At 45.6% G+C, this 21,616-nt stretch overlaps 7 protein-coding genes across 7 annotated transcripts; 6 read left to right on the top strand and 1 right to left on the bottom strand.

Annotated features, from left to right (window-relative positions):
• Positions 1 to 506: 506 nt before the first annotated feature.
• On the top strand, positions 507 to 698 carry F5147DRAFT_549422 (uncharacterized protein; the record flags this gene model as incomplete). The annotated part of the gene is made up of 1 exon (XM_041430383.1): positions 507 to 698. A coding segment is annotated over one exon (192 nt), but the record flags the coding sequence as incomplete, so codon positions are not given.
• A 482-nt stretch (positions 699 to 1,180) lies between these two features.
• On the top strand, positions 1,181 to 2,139 carry F5147DRAFT_818445 (uncharacterized protein). Its single transcript, XM_041443612.1, has one exon. The coding sequence runs from the start codon at positions 1,202 to 1,204 to the stop codon at positions 2,042 to 2,044; it is 843 nt and encodes a 280-aa protein (XP_041288169.1). The 5' UTR covers positions 1,181 to 1,201; the 3' UTR covers positions 2,045 to 2,139.
• A 5,825-nt stretch (positions 2,140 to 7,964) lies between these two features.
• Positions 7,965 to 9,531, bottom strand: F5147DRAFT_818426 (pyridoxal phosphate-dependent transferase; the record flags this gene model as incomplete). Its single annotated transcript, XM_041443611.1, has 8 exons — positions 7,965 to 8,078; positions 8,131 to 8,428; positions 8,475 to 8,718; positions 8,771 to 8,836; positions 8,889 to 9,075; positions 9,153 to 9,171; positions 9,223 to 9,350; positions 9,406 to 9,531. 8 exons carry the CDS (start codon positions 9,529 to 9,531, stop codon positions 8,007 to 8,009), a joined length of 1,140 nt encoding a protein of 379 aa, XP_041288168.1. The 3' UTR covers positions 7,965 to 8,006.
• Positions 9,532 to 10,064: 533 nt separating this feature from the next.
• On the top strand, positions 10,065 to 10,520 carry F5147DRAFT_656638 (uncharacterized protein; the record flags this gene model as incomplete). The annotated part of the gene is made up of 3 exons (XM_041434144.1): positions 10,065 to 10,139; positions 10,187 to 10,258; positions 10,305 to 10,520. The coding sequence occupies 3 exons, from the start codon at positions 10,065 to 10,067 to the stop codon at positions 10,518 to 10,520; spliced, it is 363 nt and encodes a 120-aa protein (XP_041288167.1).
• Positions 10,521 to 14,136: 3,616 nt separating this feature from the next.
• F5147DRAFT_778375 (uncharacterized protein) lies at positions 14,137 to 16,681 on the top strand (the record flags this gene model as incomplete). The annotated part of the gene is made up of 5 exons (XM_041442126.1): positions 14,137 to 15,001; positions 15,055 to 15,125; positions 15,195 to 15,281; positions 15,337 to 15,574; positions 16,473 to 16,681. 5 exons carry the CDS (start codon positions 14,137 to 14,139, stop codon positions 16,679 to 16,681), a joined length of 1,470 nt encoding a protein of 489 aa, XP_041288166.1.
• A 973-nt stretch (positions 16,682 to 17,654) lies between these two features.
• On the top strand, positions 17,655 to 19,577 carry F5147DRAFT_656636 (uncharacterized protein; the record flags this gene model as incomplete). The annotated part of the gene is made up of 4 exons (XM_041434143.1): positions 17,655 to 17,973; positions 18,032 to 18,324; positions 18,649 to 18,909; positions 18,960 to 19,577. 4 exons carry the CDS (start codon positions 17,655 to 17,657, stop codon positions 19,575 to 19,577), a joined length of 1,491 nt encoding a protein of 496 aa, XP_041288165.1.
• A 521-nt stretch (positions 19,578 to 20,098) lies between these two features.
• On the top strand, positions 20,099 to 21,063 carry F5147DRAFT_778373 (uncharacterized protein; the record flags this gene model as incomplete). The annotated part of the gene is made up of 2 exons (XM_041442125.1): positions 20,099 to 20,536; positions 20,593 to 21,063. 2 exons carry the CDS (start codon positions 20,099 to 20,101, stop codon positions 21,061 to 21,063), a joined length of 909 nt encoding a protein of 302 aa, XP_041288164.1.
• Positions 21,064 to 21,616: the final 553 nt, after the last annotated feature.

Below are 21,616 nucleotides of genomic sequence, written 5' to 3'. Positions count from 1 at the left end.
GTGGTGCTATGTATACGGATAAGTACTTGGTGTGTGCAAATGAACGTTCGTCTTGATCGGTGTGGCAAACAAATGAAAACAAAATCAAATTCTGCAGAGCAACTGTATTTACAAGACAAAATGAGCTATCCAACTCTGGGCTTCTTTCTGGAAGAACCTCCCTGACCACCTGAAGCTTCCAACGGCTCCCCTACTAACACTGCCGAAACTAGCAGTACTACCTGGTTTGGATTGTTGGGAAAGATTTACCTGAGACTGCTGTGATAGGTGCTGCCCTTGAGCCTGGCCATACCCTAACGATCCATTCGGAAAGAGAATTCATCTGCCGCCGTGGCATCGTGGTTGGTAGTGAGGAGACTCAAATGGTTTTCTCACTCGCTTGAATTCTCACGGTTCGTCCTTGTATCTGCAATGCTATGCAGCCCACACCGATAAATAGCACGTAAGTAGTAGGCAATATGTTTTTGGATTTACATCAAACCTAGTTTTGAGCTCTGACTCTACTGATGCATCAGGCTTTACTTATTCCCGAAGTCCTCCTGGAAATATTCGCCTATGTGAAAACAATACCATCTACTCAAACAACATCGACCCGGAAATTGCTTGCAGCACTTGCAAGGACATGCAAAATCTTCCACGAGCCTGCGATGGATTTGCTGTGGACTGAAATCCATGAGTTAGAACCACTGCTAGGCTGTGTAGCGAGGTTACATCCACTGATATATCATAGTGGTACAAGGGTCAGTGCACGACTTCATTATGCTTTGTTCGTTTTTTTTCGGCTCACTGAGCGTCTACATAATAGCGGGACGAGCCCTGGTCGAAAGGCGTCGAGCCATTATCTGCCCATGAGGCCCATCAATTTCTGCGTCACTCCTCCCATATACGCACATTGGACATACAATCTGATCATCCGCACCTTCTTTCTGTCATCCCCACTGAGGCATGCATATTTCCGAGGCTGAAGTCATTAAGTCTGTCCACCACATATTTGAACCTCTTTCTGCCTCGCATGCTGCACCGATGTCATCTATTGAGCGTCGACGAGGGTTTGCAATCTTTTGTGACACGTTGCATTGCTCTGGAGCATCTATGCATCTACACTCCTGAAATATGCGATGGTGACAGCACAGCAGATGAGCTGACCCTGCTATCCGATAGGATTCATTGGTGCACGCGGCTTGTAACTCTTTCTTGTCCAATGGTCGACTTGGCAGCATGGAAGCACCTCTCCCACCTCCCTACCCTTCGCAAATTGGAAATTGATCAAGGGTATAATGACCATCCTTCGCTGCCAAAACAAGATATCGTGAATTTATCATTCCTTAACATCACAAGCCTTTCCTTTCAACAGCTCTACGATGCCGGAGACATCATCACAGTCATGCAACACTGGCAATTTCCCTCGCTGAAGGAGTTCGAGTTTGAAGCCCATCATTTCTCTTCAGAACAGGCCGAGCAACTCTTTCATGCTCTGTCCCACTGCACAGCGTGTCTGACTCTCGAAGAAATCTCCATTTGTTCTTATGATGACGGATTCGTGGGAGACGACGAGTCTTTGACACCAATTCCGTATTTCCTTTGCTTCACACAGCTCCAAACCCTGAAGCTCATGTTTAATAATTTCTACATCTACCTGGACAATGATATGCTCTTGCAAGCTATGTCTACTTGGCCGCACATCCGCACTCTGGAAATTGATGACTCAGGTGACCGTGTTCCTTCTTCCGAAATCTCCCTCCGTGGATTATTCACAGCGATCGGTCTATGTCCACAATTGCATACACTACAAGTTCCAATCAAGATTGCAACTATCGACATCAATCCTGATGCCGAGCCAATACAACATACCTCCCTACGATCATTGGCTTTGGACTTATCCGAGTTTCTAATAGATGCTGAAACTATCGCTCGCATCATTTCCGCCTGGCTCCCTTGTGTCGACCGAGTTCAAAACATAAATGGTTTGAGTTGGCTTCAAGTCAACAGGCATCTTAAATCTTTGAGAAGGGCTACTGCGCTGCGTGTCGCGGGAGCCTCCTAGAATATTTGGGTTTGGAATACCTTCACGTCCGGGAATGTTGTTACATACCTTCGAGTTCTTTCGTTCTTTCGTTATCGTTGTCGTCGCTGTTTACTTACTTGACTTGGATATGTTCTCCATAGAGGGTATTGAATGCACGCGTTGTTTTCGGGAGCTTTGTGGAGCCGAAGTACTTTGGAAGGGTAATACGGCACGAAACACGACTCCAACTCTGGACTAATTTCAAATACGGACGTCGTGTACGCCTCATGGAATCGCACAATACTAGTATTCCTCATTGCCTACTGAATATTGAATCTAGATAGGCTGGCTTCGGGTTACAACGTTAAGCATTTGCCGGCTGCAATGTCACGGTTACGGCCCTCAAGGCCTTGCATGAGTAGTGAAATGATACAATGATGATTGGCCCGTCCTGGCTTCTGCATAGATACGTCAATGTGTGGATTATTCTTATGATTCAGGTTCCGGGCTTAGTAGGAACAGCGACGATAATAGGAGTTCGTGGCGTGCAGAATATATTCGGCCGATTCCGATATTCTATTATACTAAATATTTACTCCGCCACTCAGATGCTCTCGTAACTCCGCTAAGCAGTGCACGAGCCATGTCGGCTGATTGCAACGTCTATACTGATGTCACAACACTCCCCCTCAATCTGGAGACATGCCCATCATGTTGGAGAGTCTCTGATGCGACGGTTTAGCTAGCGGTTTAGTGAGTACATCTGCTATCATCCTTTCTGTAGGACAGTATACTTCTTGTATTATTTTCTCGCGAATCTTACTTCTGATGTAATGATTCTTTACATCAAAGTGTTTTGATTTCGCGTGATATTGAGGGTCTCGTGCTATTGCTAACGCTGCCATATTGTCTCCATATAGGATTGTTGGTCCTTCTTGGGCCAATTTCAAATCTTCGAACAAATATCGGAGCCACACTGCTTCCTTTGCTCCATACGCCATCACTGCATATTCTGCCTCCATTGAGGATAGCGAAACGGTGTTTTGTTTCTTGGAGCTCCAAGTAATGGCTCCTTCACTAAGTTTGAAGACATATCCTGATATTGAGACTCTATTGCGAACGTCATTAGCATAGTCTGCGTCTGTCCATCCCTCAAATTTGACTTTGGCGTTCATGGAATCATTTCCTCGATACTTAATTCCAAGGTTTTTCATCCCAGCTAGATATCTTAATACCCGTTTGCCGCTGACCAATGTGTTAGTCCAGGATTTGCGGCAAAAGAGCTTAGCCTTTGTATCGCATACGCGATGTCGGGACGTGTCGCCACTGCAAGATACATTAAAGATCCGACTAACGAGGCGTAACTATTACTTCGTTCGCCTTTTGTGTCGGTATCCTCCTTTTCTAATACAATTTTCAGATCCATGGGCATACCTACTGCGTTGCAGTCCTGGAGTCCATATTTTTGTAGGATTGAATCTATGTACCGTGCTTGAGATAACTCAATTGTTTTCTCGGCACAGTCTCTCGTTATTTCAATTCCTACTATCTTTTTAGGTTCTCCCAGGTCGGTAACATCCAATATCTCTTTTAGCTGCATCTTTAACTGACTCATAAGATTGACACTATTTGCAAACAGGAGTAGATCGTCTACCCATACTGTTATAATCTGCGTGCCTGTCTCGGTCTGTCTTATATAGACGCATGGATCCGACTCAGTACGTTTAAATCCTATCTTCGTTAGACGACTATTTAACTCAATGTTCCACTCACGTCCAGATTGTTTTAATCCATACAAGGTTTTTCAAAGTCGACACACTCTTCCAGTACCGTCATCATATCCTTCCGGTTGGACCATGTACACCTCCTCTGTTAAGGTGCCGTTTAAATATGCTCCTTTCACGTCCATCTGCTCAACTTCCCAATTTAGGGCTGCTGCAACAGACATCGTCGATCGTATCGACTCAAGACGTACTACCGGTGCAAAGGTATCTGTATAATCCATACCAGGAATTTGTGAGTACCCTTTCGCTACTAACCTTGCTTTATACTTAATGATTTCGCCTTCTTTATTTATTTTCTTAACTAGGACCCATTTGTTTCCTACGAGCGTCCTGTTCTCGGGTGGTTCTACCAACTCCCAAGTGCCCATTTCGTTTAACTGGGTAAGTTCTGCTTGTATCGCTTCTTCCCATTAGGGTCAATGTGTCCTCCTTCTACCATCGCAATCAAGACTATGTCTTCTTCTGTAAGTTCTGGCAATGGTAGTTTACCGTCTCTAACTTCATACGACTTAGATCTATCATCTTCGTCATTATCAAAGTCCGGTAAGTCTGGTTCATTCATTTTTTGGTAATCTTTTCTAACTGTTTGTCTCTTGGTTCTTCTGGGCAGCTCATTTGTCTCTGGCGGCTCTTTCTGCTTATTATCTGCGGATATACGCTCATTTGAGCTCTTTTCTTGTAAGTGTTCTCGTATATCTCTATGCTGTTCATTTACGGAGTGTTCTTGTATAGGTGATTGCATGTCAGCTCCCCCTGATGTCTGCGCGTCTATCTCCCCCTCGCGCTGTACATCATTAGCGCTTTCTGGGATCTTTTCCGGTGAGTTTATAAACTTGTAGTTTCTACTCACTCGTATCTGACGTGTTCGGGCATCATAGTAACATATTGCCTTTGGTCCATCCACAAAGCTGACGAAGACTTGTTTTATGGACCTAGGCTGCATCTTAGATTGGTTGGCGTTCTCCTGGAGAACATATACAGGTACACCAAATTCTTGTAAATATGACACGTCAGGTTTCTTACCACTCCATACTTCTTCAGGGGTTGAATGATCTAATGCTCGGGTTGGTGCCCGATTTCTTACATATGCGGCGTGTACAACCGCTTCTGCCCATAGGAACTCTGGTAACTCTCTTTCGGTTAGCATCGCTCTCGCTAATTCTGTTAGCGTTTGATTCTGTCTTTCTGATACTCCGTTTTGCTGTGGTGAATAGGGCACTGTTGTTTGTAAGTCTATTCCCTTCTCTTTACACCATGTTATCAGCTCATTATTTATATATTCAGTACCGTTATCTACCCTAATTGTCTTGGGTGATTCGGTTCGTTGTCTTTCAAGGTAAGCGATATATTGCTTTACCTTTGATGATGCCTCATTTTTGTGTTTCAGAAATTCAACGGTACATCTCCTGGAACAATCGTCCACGAAGGAGATATAGTAGCGGGCTCCTCCTATAGATTGAGTCCTTGCTGGACCCCATACATCACTATGGGTAAGTTCACATGGTTTTTCTGCACGTTGATCTACTGATTTCGGGAAAGGTTCCCTTATTTGTTTTGTGCGAATGCATGCTTCGCATTCAAATTGAGGTTCGCTTTTATCTATATTCAAGCCATCTACTAACTTTTCGTTATACAGCTTTTTAAGACCTGTTACCGCTACATGGCCATATCTTTTGTGCCATGTCAGCCAATCAGCTGGTGGTCTCTCTTTTACAGTATGTGTCTTTTCTATTAGTCTTAACTTCGCTCTAACATTTAGTTTATATAGGCCATGTTCAATATGTCCTTCCGCGATGTGTTGTCCTTGTTTGGCATACAAGGCCACTTTTCCACCACCGAACCTAGCACATCCGCCATCTTTGTCTAGCTGGCGCACAGATAATAGATTGTTTGATGTGTTCGGTACGTATAATACATTCTTTAGATAAAATTTGACCTTTTGTCTGCCTATATAGCTTTCGAGTTTGACTGTGCCTCGCCCTTTCACTTCAAGGGGCTCGTTTCCTATCCCGACAACTTCACTTTTCATTGGGACATATTCTGTAAGTGCAGTTCGAACTCTGGTTATATGCGAGGTTGTTCCTGAATCTGCGAACCACTCGTACCAGATCATTGATTCTTGTTCGCTCTTCGGGGAAAGATCAGACTGAACCATAAATGCAATTTTAGGTTCGTCTTCGACTTCCATATCGGTGTCGTCATCCTCCATATTGCCTCGCACTTGGTAAGCACATTTCGGCTTTACAGGTCTAGATGACGCTCCTGAAGTCTTGTTTCCCCAGCATGCCGAAGTCTCGTGTCCGAATTTGCCGCAGGACGTACACTTCGGCTTGCCTTTCCAATAGCACTTTGCGGTGACATGGTTATGTCTTCCACAAATCGAACATTCCGGTAAGTTCTGTTTCGGTCTTTCCTTCTCGATCTTACGCTTTTTCCCGCGTTCGGTACTCTTAGCATAATACCCCTTTTCCTGCGCCTGCATACTGTGCGTCTCCCTACGATTATACTCGTCTATAATCAACGAGGTCATCTCCTGGGACGTTATACCTTTTGTCCCTTGCGCATCTGCATGCGTACCAAGGTACGAGGATGTGAAGGCATCCCAGGAGTCCGGTAGGGACATCACGAGCAAGGATTTATATTCCTTGTCCATAATCATCTCGCCCATAAGATGTAAGTCATTTTGTTGCCTTTTCATCTCATTGATATGTTCGACGATATTGACGCCTTCAGCTGCTCGCATAGCGAATAGATTTCGCTTCGCGACGACGACACTCTGTTGTCCTCGAACTTGATGAATACTCATCAAGTTTGTCCACATTTGTTCGGCCATTGCAGCCTCGGTGACATGCACCATCTGTTCATCAGTGATGCTGTTCATTATCAAGGTCTGTGCAACTTGGTCGAGTTTATTCCATGACGCTAACTCATCCGTTTTGTTCGGATCAGGCTTTTTCGTCGTGCCGTCTACATGTTCAGACACGCCATGAAGCTTGAGAAGGCCCATCATACAGGCTTTCCATCCACTCCAATTCTTTTCCTTCAAAGGTTCGATTTTATACGACAACAACGCTCCGAGGTTAATCTCTTTAGGTTTTTGTGTTGCCGCAGGGACAGGTACTGTTGTGGAAGTCCCAGTAGCTGTAGAAGTCAGAGGATTAGGATTGGGATTCGACATCTTGATTATTATTTCAATGTATTGCTTTAATGTTTGCTTTTTAACATATCACAGGGCTCATAACCTCTTATGATTCAGGTTCCGGGCTTAGTAGGAACAGCGACGATAATAGGAGTTTGTGGCGCGCAGAATATATTCGGCCGATTCCGATATTCTATTATACTAACTATTTACTCCGCCACTCAGATGCTCTCGTAACTCCGCTAAGCAGTGCACGAGCCATGTCGGCTGATTGCAACGTCTATACTGATGTCACAACAATTATCCTCCATCTTAGAATGCAAAAACAGTATCTGCGCGTGCTACCTTTACTGCACCCGCATCAGTGAATTGATGAGTCCGTGATATTGTAGTCGTGGGAACTATAGAGGGATGTAATTCTGCTCCTGTTAAACATAACTATCTATACTGCAAGAAATTCGAGTTGTTGGTACATAGCCATAGATGTATGCAAATATAGACTACAATAAGGAGTCACTGACAAGATTGCGATGTTGCGACATCACAGCTTAGCAAGGGATCATAGCATAATTGTATCCGAGTTATTAAACGTGCTTATTTATCGTAATTTAATTTTCCGATGCCAAAGTCATCCATGTCTTTATCGTGAAAAGTAGCACTAGCAATGGTTGCGATATATATTTTCACATTGCAGGATGCAACAATGTTATGACAGTGCGTCACCATGGCTTGAAATTGAATGATAAGTCATGGTGCCTGATTTGTTGAGAATCCACATTTTCCATCATTTGGGTGTTGAATTTTTTGGTGAGAGATAGCTATATAATTTGCGTAATATTGCTACCGCTATGTAAGGTTTTCGCCAGTGTGAACAGTATTGAGAACGGTACTATTGGTCACCCAGAGCTGCTTACTACTGTATGGACAACTAAAGTACATCGCACGCGAAGGGAACGACGCAGGCAACAGCGGGAGGAAGAAACCTATATTTAGGGTAGCTGTGAGTAGATCGCTGTTGTACATGTTACTTATAGTCGTAGGGAACAGTACTATTACATATATCTTTCCTTCTTGAAAATCAGGGTGCTTGCCTCAAAGCCTGCTCAAAGTCCGCGATGATATCATTAATGTGTTCGATGCCCACAGACACCTGCCCAAATAATCAGTCAAATTTGAACATTTTCATCAGATGCATCATGCACCCAGATCAAATCAGGCGTGACCCCCGAAGACAGCTGCTCCTCGTCACTCAGCTGTTGGTGCGTCGTCGACGCAGGGTGGATGACAAGGGTCTTGGCATCGCCGATGTTTGCGAGATTACTAGCCAATTTCAGGCCGTCGACAACCGTGCTTGCCATGCTAACGTCGCCCTTGACGCTGAAGCTGAGAACACCACCAAAGGTGTTTGGGCGGAGAAGCTGCTTTGCCCTTTGGTGATACGGGTGACTCTCTAGGCCAAGATAGGAAACCCATGCGACTTTCTCATGTCTTGACAGCCACCTAAAACAATAAAAATTTACGCACAGATCAGTGCATGACAACTTACTGAGCAAGCGCTAAAGCGTTTTCAGAGTGCCTCTGAGCCCTCAAGCTAAGCGTTTCAATACCTTGAATGAGCAAGAATGCGGCGAATGGGTTCAAGGCTGGTCCCAAATCACGGAGGAGCTCGACGTGAAGCTTGATAGCGAAAGCAACAGCACCAAATGTGTTGTGAAAGATCAGGCCATGGTATCCCTCGGAGGGAGAAGTGAACGACGGGAACTTGCCGGAGCGTGCCCAGTTGAATTTGCCTGACAGCTAAAATGAGATATGCAGATTGAAAGCATCGTGAAGTGAACGCACCTGAATCGATGACAACACCTGCAATCGTCGTTCCATGACCTCCGATCCACTTGGTTGCACTGTGCACTGATGACCATCTATGTGAGCCACGGATCACCTACGTGAAGGACATGCTCACCAACAATGTCTGCGCCCAAATCGATGGGTCGGATGAGGTATCCTCCAATTCCAAAGATATTGTCCACGATTAAGGGGATGCCGTGATCATGTGCAACCTGTTGATTTAACATGAGCAGCAGTCCATTGACAATGATTAGCATGTGCACTTTCACCATGATATGGTAGTAAGATGCTGACAGGCGAACCTTTGAACTGGTTGTATGTCTTCAAGCGACCTCATCAGTTAAAACAATCCCTTGACTCCTGAAAATAATAGACTTACCCCTCTGTAGAGATATGATCTGTTGCCGAGATGTCAATTGGGGATCTGGACCTGAAAGATTGGACCTTACGTTGAAACAATGTTGTCACCTGCACTGGCTATCGTGGAAATAGCAAGGAATTGCGCAGACTGACCGGAGGCCGTTGTGATGGCTGCAACACCACCTTCAAGGGCAGCCATTCGAGTCTCGAAGACATCCTATATGAATAGAAGTACTTGGTTGTAGAGGAGGATTGATGAAGGAATCACGTACAACAGTGGGGTTGTCAATACGAGAATAAATGTGTCCAAAGGCCCTGTATAATGTTCCGTTGAGTTCAATTCGCTTGTCATACCCGATGAAACTGACTTGAGGCCGAAAAGCTCTGCGCATCCACATCTTCCTAGAATTTGGAGGGAAGATCAGAGAAAGAAACTTATTCACTATAATGCAGAGAGGTAAACTAGTAGAGACCGTCCTGCACTTTAAGTCGGACTCGACTTTGAAGAAAACATTCTATGTCTCGTGACTGTGACAGCAGTCTCAAGGCTTTAGAATTCAATAAGTACAAACAACCATCGCGAGAACCGGTACAACTTGAAGTTTGCGATCTGAGAAAAAATGTCTGGCAGCTTGTAGATCTGCTAGTGCATTACAAGTAGAATATGAAAAGACAAACTAAATAATAGCCGCGACAAGACTCAAACTCTAAAAACTTAAACTCCTAGTAGTACTATCAACCACCAGGCCGTACTTTCAAGCTACTATGTACATAGTAGCACACGCCACTCCAGAAAATGCCGGAAACATTATAAATATATCTTTATGCAAATCGGGACGGCTTTCCAGACGCTAATTGATAACTCAAGGACCAAGGCAAGTGAGGATTTATTCACTCTCGATTCCATTTTTACATCTACCATTCTAGTACTATGGATAACTACGCTAACGCTAACAGAGGAGCTGGAAACGGAAACGGGGATGGAGATGGACACCAAAATCACCAGGTGCGTTGGGGATTTTTTTACCGTGGCTACTCACCAATATCCTACAGATGCCTCAACACTTCCTCCAATACCCACTAAGGCCATGGAACGTAATGTTCACGATGACTCGACAGCAACTCGTGAGTCACTCACTCATTCATGAGCTACGATACTAACATTTTTAAGGCATTGATGTATGTCACTTGGGCCGCCGCTCGAGTGCGTGTGCACCAACAAGTTTATGAACCTGCCTTACCACTTCCTCCTAATCCGCCACCTCTGATCTGGCCAGACGAGCTGCATGCGATGATGGTGTTATGGATCGCAAGGGAACACCGGATGTTTGAAATGGAGGTGCGGGAACTGGAATACCTCCTGGGACTCAGAGAACACCGCTTCTAGGTAAGCCATTTAGAAATTACAAGATTTCGGACGGACTTACGAGTATTAACAGATCATATGGGTTGCGAATCGAGGTCGTCGAGGTCAGTGTGTGATGCCAGAGCTGTCCTCATAGTTTTCTTGGGACTATTATAAATTTGTAACATGGGCAAGAGAATAGAGTAAAATTCGACAACGTACTTTTTCATGATAGTGGTGACAATGAGGTATCCAAAGTTAAGCTTGGCAGGGATAAAACGCTAGGGGGCTCGAGCCAGGTGACTCTCTTTAGACATCTTGAAGGCGAGGCTTGTGCTATGACGAGCGAGGAGTACCCAGATCACAGATGCTGCATCGGAATCAGCCACGAGCTTCGCGTTGAATTCTCGGACACCAAGGATCAGGTGTGGTCCCAGAACAAACATCTGCACGACCCCCAAAATCCGAAGAAACCCAGAATAAATCTGGACATCCTGTAAATCCTATGGAGACGATACACCATGGTAGCACGCAGGAGCAGCGAAAGATTGACATACCGTTGACAATCTTGGAACAATGAGCTGGAGGCAAGAAACAGCAACAAAGCTACCACGACCGACCCTTTAGTGGAAAAAAAGAACGATAATCACGATATGAACTTACCTCGCAAAGTAAAGCACGTGAGTTTTCATCGACACTGTGAAACAGTCCATGATAATCCCTCCTGTCGGATGTTGTCGCAGTTCACGAAAATGTTTTATTGCGATCCAGACTGCGAGACACAGTGTGAAGACTTCCCACACAGTGCTGAGTATTCATATAATGGCAGTCAGAAGTGGGAGATCTCCCCCAAAGCCAATCGAGCACTGATAGGTGCCGGAGAGATAGTATTCCTCTGGTATTCATCAATGAGCCCCACTGGTGCACATTTATTTTCATCCAAAATCAAGCATACCCACTGAAGCATGTACCATTATTATTACGGCTGCCACTCCAATGCAGATGGCATTAGCCAGCAAGGTGATAATGAGCAATATCAGGATCTTTCTGGATTGTTGATACATGGCATATAACCGAGTGATAATAATGACTAGCAGCATGTTTCAGTCAAGTCAATATCACTGAGAGCTCGCAAGTGCCAAACTCACTCCACAGCATTCCAAATGCCATAATACCCGTCCAATTCCATATGGCAGACATAATCCAGCCTGACGAATCCGGTCAGTGACCAGCCTCGGTAGCGCACACTCCAAACAGACTCACATCTATGGTAGTATAGCGTGGCAGTCATTAATGAACCAAGAAGTTAGTAAAGAACCACACCCACTCCTACAAGGCACCACGGTTAATTGGAGGTGAATAGCAGGCATCTGTGCAGAAGACTTACTGTATCTGTCAGCAAGATGGTCAGAACATTGACTGTATGCCATTGGTCAGAAGAAGAAAAGACAGCGAAACTAAGGAGACATACGCAGCATGGTCAGGCTGTTTATGAGAGATAGATGATTGTTTAGCTTTCCGAATACACGCAGCAAAGAAGATTCCAAGGTAGCGCACCTAGGATACTTTCAGGTCAGCACAACATGGCAACCGCGACAAACAAGTTACATACACTAAGATACAGAACTGTCACTAACGACCAGCATTGCCTCTGTAATTAAGTGTATTTTCATGCGTGTTCCTTTGACATGAGACATTACTTGCCCAGACCAATTCAACCTATAAAAGGATTCTTAGCGAGATGGCTGCATCGGTCATAGCATTGACATACCTCCTGTAAAAAGTCAACAAGCCAAAAAGAGCATCATCTACTCGAAACACACCACTACGAGGCGCATGTTCGTGCAGGAAAATAAGGGTCGGCCGAGGAGATTGTGAAGGCTGTATTGGAAAAGTTTGAAGAATGGGAAGCAGCTGAGAAGGAATCTGGTTTGTAGAAAAGATCGGAGGGATGTGTGGTGGGTGGTTCGAGGTTATCGAGGCTATCGAGGCATCTTGTTGAAGTCCGTTTTCGATATGATCCGGGAAGGAGCAGCAGGAGCCTTGGCATCACCCTCCGCGTTTTCCATGTTGGCTGTGTCCAATGTATCGTGGATTCAGGAATTCCTGCATATCTTATGATCTTGGAATTGGAATTCCTAAGTGTGCCGTTCCGATCCATTTCAAGTATGGCACTTATCGGGGTCTCATTAGCGGTAGCAGTTGTGAGCATAACACTATCACTCAAATTGCACAGTAAAGACAAGGCTTCGCTGCGAAAACCAAAGGTCAAGACAGTTGAGGTCCTCAAAGGCAGCAAGTTTGAATGTGTGATGCTTCGAGCGATGAAGTGACAAGTGACATAGATACCAAAAGGACGAGACTTACCGACACCTTCATAATCCTTCAGGGCTATGCCGCATCCACGTCGATAACTTCGATAGACATGAGCCCATAGTTGAGAAACCGAACCTCTTCTAAACGTCAGTTGGGTACACAGGCGTCAACTGAGGACGTGATACACCGTTGTTTCACAGTAGCACGGGTGTTATGGTATACTTATTCCCCTAACTTTTCCTTCGTTACCGGACAGTGGTCCCTTGTTGTATCTGCTACTGAACGTCCAATCACATTCCAGACCCTTACTCATATTATCGCCAAGCTCACCTTCCGTTCCAGTAACCGTCACCATGTATAGCCTTATCCCTTATCAAGTGGGCTGTCCGCATCATGTCTGTTATCTCTTATCAAGCGGGCTGTCCGCCTTCTATCTTGATACGCCATTTACAAGCTCCGCTTGAACACTCGCTATATAGACACATAGCGTACCACTTGTATTCTTTACTTTAATCTACTGGGTTCTACCTGGAACATAGTCCTTTAGCAAGGTCCCCAACCTTGCTATCTAAGAACCATTATTCTAAGGGAGTCGCCGATACTCGCCTTAGCCAGAAACCTTTGACCTCTCAATCGAGAGAAGAACCATGTCTGTCTCGCTGAATCTCAGTCCACTCGGACTTAGACAGCTCGACATATCCCAGTCGTAACAACGGGCGTTGGCAAGACTGTTTTCAGCAAGTTCTTTTACATGACTGCTTGAAGGTCGATGACTATCTGACTAGAGATGATCCAATGCACAGAATGACTGTCGATTGCTCTAGGCTCACAGTAAGTCATTCTGGCAAGTATGGAGTCGCGACATGATCATGATGGGACCTGGGCAGTATTTTTTAGTCGTGATTTCCAGCCATCACAAAAAAATTCTCACCAATTTTCAAAGGACTCCAAGTCAGACCGGACTCATGGTGCCAGTACCATGGCAGTCATCATACTAGTGCCATCTCTCGCTTTCTCTGGCTACCACTGAGTCCTGACAGGAATCATTCTGTGAAGGGACTTCCATGATTGCCAACTTGGTGAGTTTGTTTGTTTGTTTGTTGTTGACAACGCGTTGAAGACTTGCCAATTCGCCACGACGATGATCAAAGTTCCTATCAGGGCTATTGACTCAGAACTTTATCGACAAACGTACACTCACTAGTCAATCGATAAAGTTCATGTGTTGTTGTACGAGCCTGCCTTGAATCCAAGTCAAAGTTTAAGATGAGTAAATGCAAATCTCAAATCTTGCTAACTATCTCCACCATCGATAGTACCGCAGCTGACTCCGATCATCATCATGAACTTTAACGCCTCTGACATTGGCCCCAGCCAGCACAACCATGACCATAGCCTGTCAAACGAGCTTGAACAATCACTGGCTGCGTCATCAGATGCCCTCCACCTCGATTGCTTCTTCAACTTTGACAATCCTCAGGCTGGGGCTCAAGTTGGTCACAACCATGCCAATCATCAACTTCCATGGATAATCGGCTCTACTAGTGGGCGGTGGCCCCCCCAAAACGTGCCACCAATGGGACTCCACCATGATCCTTACCGTGATTATCGTCATGCAGAACTTCAGCGTCAGTCGTTACCCTCACCGCAGCCTGTCGTGCCAAGGCTTGCGCTGGGTCAACCGTCATCAGATCATCATGATCAGTTCCTGCCCCAGTGGGCTCCGGATCAACCCCAGAATCTCCAACTTGACGAAGTCATTCAAACCTCCTTTAACGCGGTTTGGCCCAGAGAGTGGCCCTCTCATGATCAAGACTTCCAAATCGCATCCAATGATAACCATATTCCCGGACCAGTGCCCAACAGTGGGCCATCACCATTGCTGGGGCCTGGGATCACCGCCCAGCCCACTGTGACTCCAAGTCAAATGTCTACGGCCCCCCAGCAGGGCCGATCCAAACACACTGCTAAAACTAGTACGTGCACATCATCCCGGCGCCTGAAGGCCAAAAGTGGCATTGAGCCAGAGGGGGGTGAAATGCCTGTTCAAAACTACATGTTCGTACCTTCGAACTCCGGAGATGCTACGTTGGACTTTCGTGAAGAGATGAAATATTCACTTTTCAATGAATCGCTCTTACCTACAATGCCCAAGATTAAAATTATGGTACGGACCTCTTGGGAAACTGCAATCAGCAGGCAGCCAGGTATGTTTCCTCAAGTATCTGATCCGAAGATGTCGCTAACCAATTGAAAATAGCGGACCTTCGCGAATGGGCTGAGAATTTTCGCTGTTCTCTGGAAAAGGGCCTCGTGAACATAGTCGACTCTGTCAGAAGTGACATGAAGGATGTTGCGAGGTTATTTGTTTATTTCTGATATGACCTACAAATCTACCAGATGAACATCTCGCACCTTATCAATCGCAGGATTCGAGTCTTATACTTAACGGAGGATGAATCCAGATTTCTTGATGTCACGCTAACGGTAAGTCATGAATCGGTTCTCGATGTCAATCATGTTCCCATTTCAAGGCTGTTAGATCAATGGGCGTATCATTACTGTTCTTTTTGGAAACCCAGCTATCATGGCATACATTGGATACCTGCTGTACGACAGCAGGTATCAATATCATCGCTATATCAGCAGTGGCTCGACTGAACCATCGCCCGATGGTGTATCCACAATGACGGTTGAGAAGTTGCGACCACTGTTTACTATGACAGGCACTCTCTTTCGCTGGGCCTTAGAAGAGCGGCGAACGGGTACGGTGATCGACAGTGAGTTATGGGTCAGGAACAATCATAGTTACCACACGACACTCGTTAACAGATTCAATAATATGACCCCAGAGCAAAAGGCTGCGTTACAAATTTTAGTCGACCAAATTGCTACTTGCCCTTTGAACTCAGACTAGTCCAAATTTGCATATATTCTTCATTTACACGTACTAGTACTAGTCAGGCGGCTGGCTCATCATCATCTTCGTTTTGTTATGCAAACGGGAGTGTCCTCAAAATACGAATCTATTTGCTCTCAATGTCCCAGATATGGTGAGGTTCACCTTCTTCGACGCTGGAGCCAGCGTAAGGCGAAGGATACACTGGAAGAGTCGATGTTCGTGCCGAGAACAGTCAGCCTTGTGTATCCGTCGGAGTGCTTGACAACCATATCAAAAGGTGTCCCCGGCCAATCTCTCTGTTAGATAATCGTGCAGAACTGGTGGGTGGAAGCGCACCTGGCTACATTGCATCTGCCTTGAGATAGCCAAGCTGGGTTTGAAGGTGGTTCCGCATGGCTATGCATATCACTGCGTTGAACACTTTCTCCATATGAGACCAAGAGCATCTGAGTCAGCACTGGAACAGCTCCAGCCTAACAAGCGTTAAGCCATCGTAATAATGCAGTCAAATAGTATGACTTCACCCTTAAATACCTCATGAAACAATTGGCACCACGGATACAGAGTCTGCCTTCCCTCGACTGCGTAGTGTATGAAATACACGTCGACCTTCAGTTCATTCACAGGCTGAGGACTGGTCCACCTGCTCCATATTGTGGCTGAGTATTGTGGGTGAGATGAGGAAGGCGGATGCTGGCATTGATTGAAGGTGTGGGACATTGACTGACTGCTCTGTATCACTGACATTGAAGGAATATGATTCGTGAAATAGTTAGGTCGTTCTAAATATGCGAGGGCAGAAGAACCCATAGACTTACCACTCTTTGAAATTCAACTCCAGACATTGCCGTCGTCGGGTTCTGGAGACTCGCTGGCTGACTCAGTGGAGTCTGAGTCTGAACGACGTCACCAGCCCTCCCAGCTTCAAGGTGAGCTTCCTCTAGCACCTCAAGACGTTCTTCTTTCTCCTTGCGTAGGGGGTTAATTGGGTGTTTGTGTTAAGGCAAGTAGGACGTGGGCATAAGTTGGAGGTGTAGCACGAGTAGGAGCGGGAGATTGCGATAGTCGCAGCGAAGTAGTACTAGCCTAGATGAATTGCTCAGGGTCAGTAACAATAACTAGTACACGACCAATTGAACTTACGAACCTTGGTTCTGCTGATATAGTAGGGTTAGAGGCGACTGCAAAGCAGGCGCCAGCAGGAAAGATGGGGAGGGGAGGAACTGGTGCCACAGGTTTATTAGTACCGAAACCTACTACAGCGGCACTAATAAATTAAATTGTACATAGTTATGCCAAAATGCATACTAACATGCGTCAATGTTCTTAATCAGGTAATGTTACATGTTGTGACATTTAAGCAGGTCGTCACAATCGCCAACCTACTAGTAGGCTCGTCGTCTCCCACCTATTCACTTTATATGTCATACGTATCAAGCAATACCAAGCCTTACCACGTCCTCTTCTTTGCAGTGACTGCTACCTAGTAGTAGGTCATCTGGCTGCATCCTCAGACTAGCATAAGCCGCTTGCTGGCCCGTCTTCCGAATTTAAATCCTCTTAATTGGCCACTCACCAGACCAACCATTAGGTTTGCACAACCAATTGAACCTCTGAGATATCAGAGTCAGTCATAGTACAATCAATGAAGACTTTGAACGAATCGTGTTCACAAATATGGTAACCGGCTCGTTATAAATGCTCATCTGTAAGTTATCATGTTATACCGTGACACCCGCTCAATTGAGATACTTGTTTGGAAGAGAACGAAGTCCTGACAGCGCTAGTGTCAGGGTTGCATATACAAGGTTGTTTGTCGAGCCTTTTTTGGAACTTACCAGTCTCCTCTTTTGTGAGTCGACCTACTATGCATGAGAGTAAATTATGACCACTCCATTTGGCCAGAATATAAATGCTTGGAGGTGAGCAAATCCGTCCCAGAGTCATCTTAGTGCATGATGCCACCCAAATCAATAACTTTGTCTTCCGCGCCCGCACAGGCTTGTAATCCGAACTGCTCCCAAGTGGGTCAGGAGTCACCTCTCTCGCAGAATATCAGCAACTCCATAAATTCTATGCTCTCTGCTCATCAGCAATCTCAGGTGCAAACTGCGGCTTACTTACTGGGTGTTCGCCAAAAACTACCCGATGTAGACGGCGAAGAAATCAACCGAATCTGTGCTGTTCAATCAGCATTAGCAGGAGCTCAAGATATCGGAGCAGTGCAAGAACTTCCTGCACCCGCAAAGCCAGAGCTCGAGCCCGAGCGAAAGAAAGGTGACTCTATGACACTCGCTGAGTAACTTGAATACTAATCCTGGCCACACTACTGTAGTTGAGTTTCGGATTCCTTTGAATAGCATGGAGACCGATAAATGTACGACATACGTGGGCCGTTTATACTCCGAATCAGATCTGAGTGCCCAGGACCTGTTAGACTCCACGAGGGCCACCATGGACGTCCCAAAGACATACGAAAATTTGGGTTGGCACCTGTCTACAGCCCGCCGCACAGACCCACCCCACCGGCTTCTGAACTCGCAAGATATCAGCAACACTTTCAGAGCTGCACAGGAGCAGATGTCCGGTCAGAAAAAGAAGAACATTGCTATCGAAATTGTCAATACCGTAAGTGGTTTATTCATCACTGAGGGTCACCCACTGTAGGGATTCATTTCTGGCTAGGCTTGGAGAGACTGTCTTTACCTTACCTTATGTTGGCACTTTGTAGCTTACATAACGAGGTTACCTTTTCACCAGTTCTACTATGAGTCTGAGTATTCAGCAGTTTTTATGACATTTCCTCTCCTCTGAGCCTTGAGCCTGGTCCAGAAACCCTTTAGGGTCAAATAGCAGCTAGGTTCTGCAAGACCCAACATTGTTCAGACTCACCATCTGAATTGTTGTACCTTCACCGCACTCAGACGTCAGGGTAATAATTGACAATTGCAGAAGCCTATAGTTAAGGGAAAGTCAACAGAACGGCGGGAAGGTGCTATGTCACGGTGTTCTGCAGGGTATCAGAAGATGGAATCTAAAGCATTGCTTCTGCCATATGAGCAGGAGTTACAGATTGTCCAGAGCAAATTGTGTTGCTCCAAGCATCGACTTGGAGAGGACGCCACATTCTGTTGGGTGGATACATCACAGCCAAGCATGAGTCCGCACTATCTGTTGTGTACCCAAGACCTGCAGGAGTGGGCGAAATATTTGGTACATATTAGCCTGCGAGCATCACGTTGCACCATGCTTATGACTTTTAGCATGAAACTCGGGATCCAGAGGATGCTACGTGTCTTACATTACCTAGCACACCTCATTTTGATGAGTTTCGGAAGACACGGAAGGAACGAACTGTGTCGCCACTTCAGCGCGTGCCTACTACCGAGCTCGTATCACCTGTCATCCATAATCACGTTCACATCTCACCTGCTATCAACGACATGCTGGCTTCTAGTAACGGCCCACCTTTCGGGCAACAAGACCAAGGCCCAAAACCACTCAAGAGGACATATGCACTCTACATGGAGAGTGACGAGGAATCGGACGATGACTGGCAACCGCCGCAGGGCATTGACGACGTCCTTGCAATCATCCATGCTTGCTACCCTGCTATGAAGTTCCCACAGTATGTGGATAAGCTGAAGGATTGCGGCATACTTTATTTGGTGACGGCAGCACATTTTAGTATTCAATTCTACGAGGAGAAGATCGGGATGCCAGAGGGTGCTGCATACATGTTTCACGCTAGTGTTCACAAAGCTCATATGAAGGAGGAATGCGCAAAGATGAGAAGGAATGCAAAAGGGAAAAGGAAGGCACGGGTGCAACCTGACGACAAAGACAAAGAAAATATTCATAATATTCATAATCTAGAGTAACTTAAACGGATGGTCGCTTATATTTTCTACTAATACCGTTGGCAGCGCTGGGGCCCCGGGGGGCAGGAACGCCGCAAGGTGCTTCTTGATGTTTATTTGAATTTGTTTGTTGATACTTGGACCAAACTTAGACTGAATTTCATTGATTAGATTCTGCTATAGTACTAGTAGTCCTAGTCTAGTCACGATTTAATTTATTGCCAGACCCTTCCAGCAATCACCAGCTGATAGGCTGACATATCGGTGAGCGATTGAACAGTTTAAGGAAGGTTGGCTGGGCATTTATCACTATGACATGTTGAACTGGGCATGACGCGGACCTCTAGTTATATATAACTAGCAATGCAGTGTATCAAGACAAAGACCTGGTGCAGTGATACCTTACTTAGGTTGTTCACTGATATTTTTCGGGACTATGCTCCCACCAAGTAGCTCCTAGGTACCAAATACGGCATGGCCGCTTTTAAACACCGCCGACTTATATAATCAGGCGGAACAATTGTAGTCAACATGACCGTACTATGGCCAGCATCCCATATACCAGCATCCGCGAAGTTCTTAGAGTGCCTTCAATGAACACTCACAGAGGACCCAGTCCTGATCTTCACCATGTAGCATGTATGGCTGACCATATCCTGGCTAAAACCATGTTACCAGACAGCTCCGAGCCATCCGAATTGGACGAGGTGACTGACTCAGAGACTCCCAGTAATCCCCATGGTATACTTCTAGACTCCATCACGCAGCGACATCATGACTCCGATGTCCCATTGTATGCACCTCCATCTCTTCCCTCTGTAACCTGCCACATGCCTTGTTATGCAATGCACTCGGCCAAAAGATTCCGGCCTGCAACGTCATGTCATGATACTCCCAGTGCACTAGAGCTCCGATTTGTTGAAAGACATCTAGGGAAGTACTCTGGTGAGACTGATATGAGTATGATAGATGTCCAGAAGGTATTCTAGCTTAGTTTTGACCACAGATCATCTTATGTTGACAGGCATTACAATAGGGTTTCAATGTCTTCAATCGTGGCATTGATGCTTTGCCTGACAGCGCCGTCCGTGCAGCCATCCTAGCAAAGCGATCCAATCGCGAATCTAGGCGCTTGCGAGCTCTCACAACAGCTTGGGAGCTCGAGACAACCAAACGACATGCTATTCTTCTCCAAACACTTCTGTTGAACGATGCCAAGAAGTATGCTGATAGCGTAGCGGAAGCTTCCTTCTTTGAGAAGCTTTTGGTCAAACGTAGTAGGAAGCAACTCGAAGATGACGCGGACTTTGGCATTGCTGCGTATACTCATGATTTCACGGAATACACTGTTGCAGATTGCCAACTTGAACAACTGGAGGGTGTTGTTGATAAGCGCAACTTGTCACTACCCTTCGATGATCCAGCTCCTGAAGATCGCTTGAAGACATGCTTGGACACCATTCTTACAGATAGTACAGATGGCCCTATGTCCCAGTTGGCTGTCTGAGGTAGGGTGATTCATTGAATTTTTGCAGATGTTATGATACTGACCGTGTTGCGAATGACAGTACATACCATTTCACTTGTGTTCTTGACGTTGCAAACGTTCCCGGATCGATCCATAGTAGATGTATATGTGTACAAAACGTCATGACCGGTGCAGTATGCAGCCACGGCAGTTCAAGGTGAAGAAGAAGCGAGAAAGATTCAGATTATCACTGTATCAACAACTACTAGTAACTTATTTGTTTGACTAGCGTACTAGTATTGAAGTCACTAATGTGACTGATCTTGAAGTTCTTCCTGCATTCCAACCTTAGAATAACTTGAAGTGCAAGTTGTTGAGCCCCGGAGCGGGCTGCGGCTGTGGTGCCGAGCAGTGACTCTGCTGGAGTCGAACCTTACTAGTAGTACGGAGCCCACCGTACATTCATTAATAACGACTCGAGTCTGCTAAACAGCTGTTCGTCGAATGCGCAAACAGTTGATTCTATGGCCCGGGCTCATTCTTCTTTGGCTCTCAGTCATTTACTACTATTCGTTGATGGTGTCATCTCAGG

Source organism: Suillus discolor (assembly GCF_016758755.1).
Source record: "Suillus discolor strain FC423 chromosome Unknown F5147scaffold_70, whole genome shotgun sequence".
Classification (NCBI taxonomy): domain Eukaryota; kingdom Fungi; phylum Basidiomycota; class Agaricomycetes; order Boletales; family Suillaceae; genus Suillus; species Suillus discolor.
This window is presented reverse-complemented; position numbering and strand designations above follow the sequence as displayed.

What these genes read in the sequence shown, in the direction of transcription:
- F5147DRAFT_818445 (XM_041443612.1), top strand. Translation starts at nt 1,202, where the DNA reads ATGGTCGACTTGGCAGCATGGAAGCACCTCTCCCACCTCCCTACCCTT.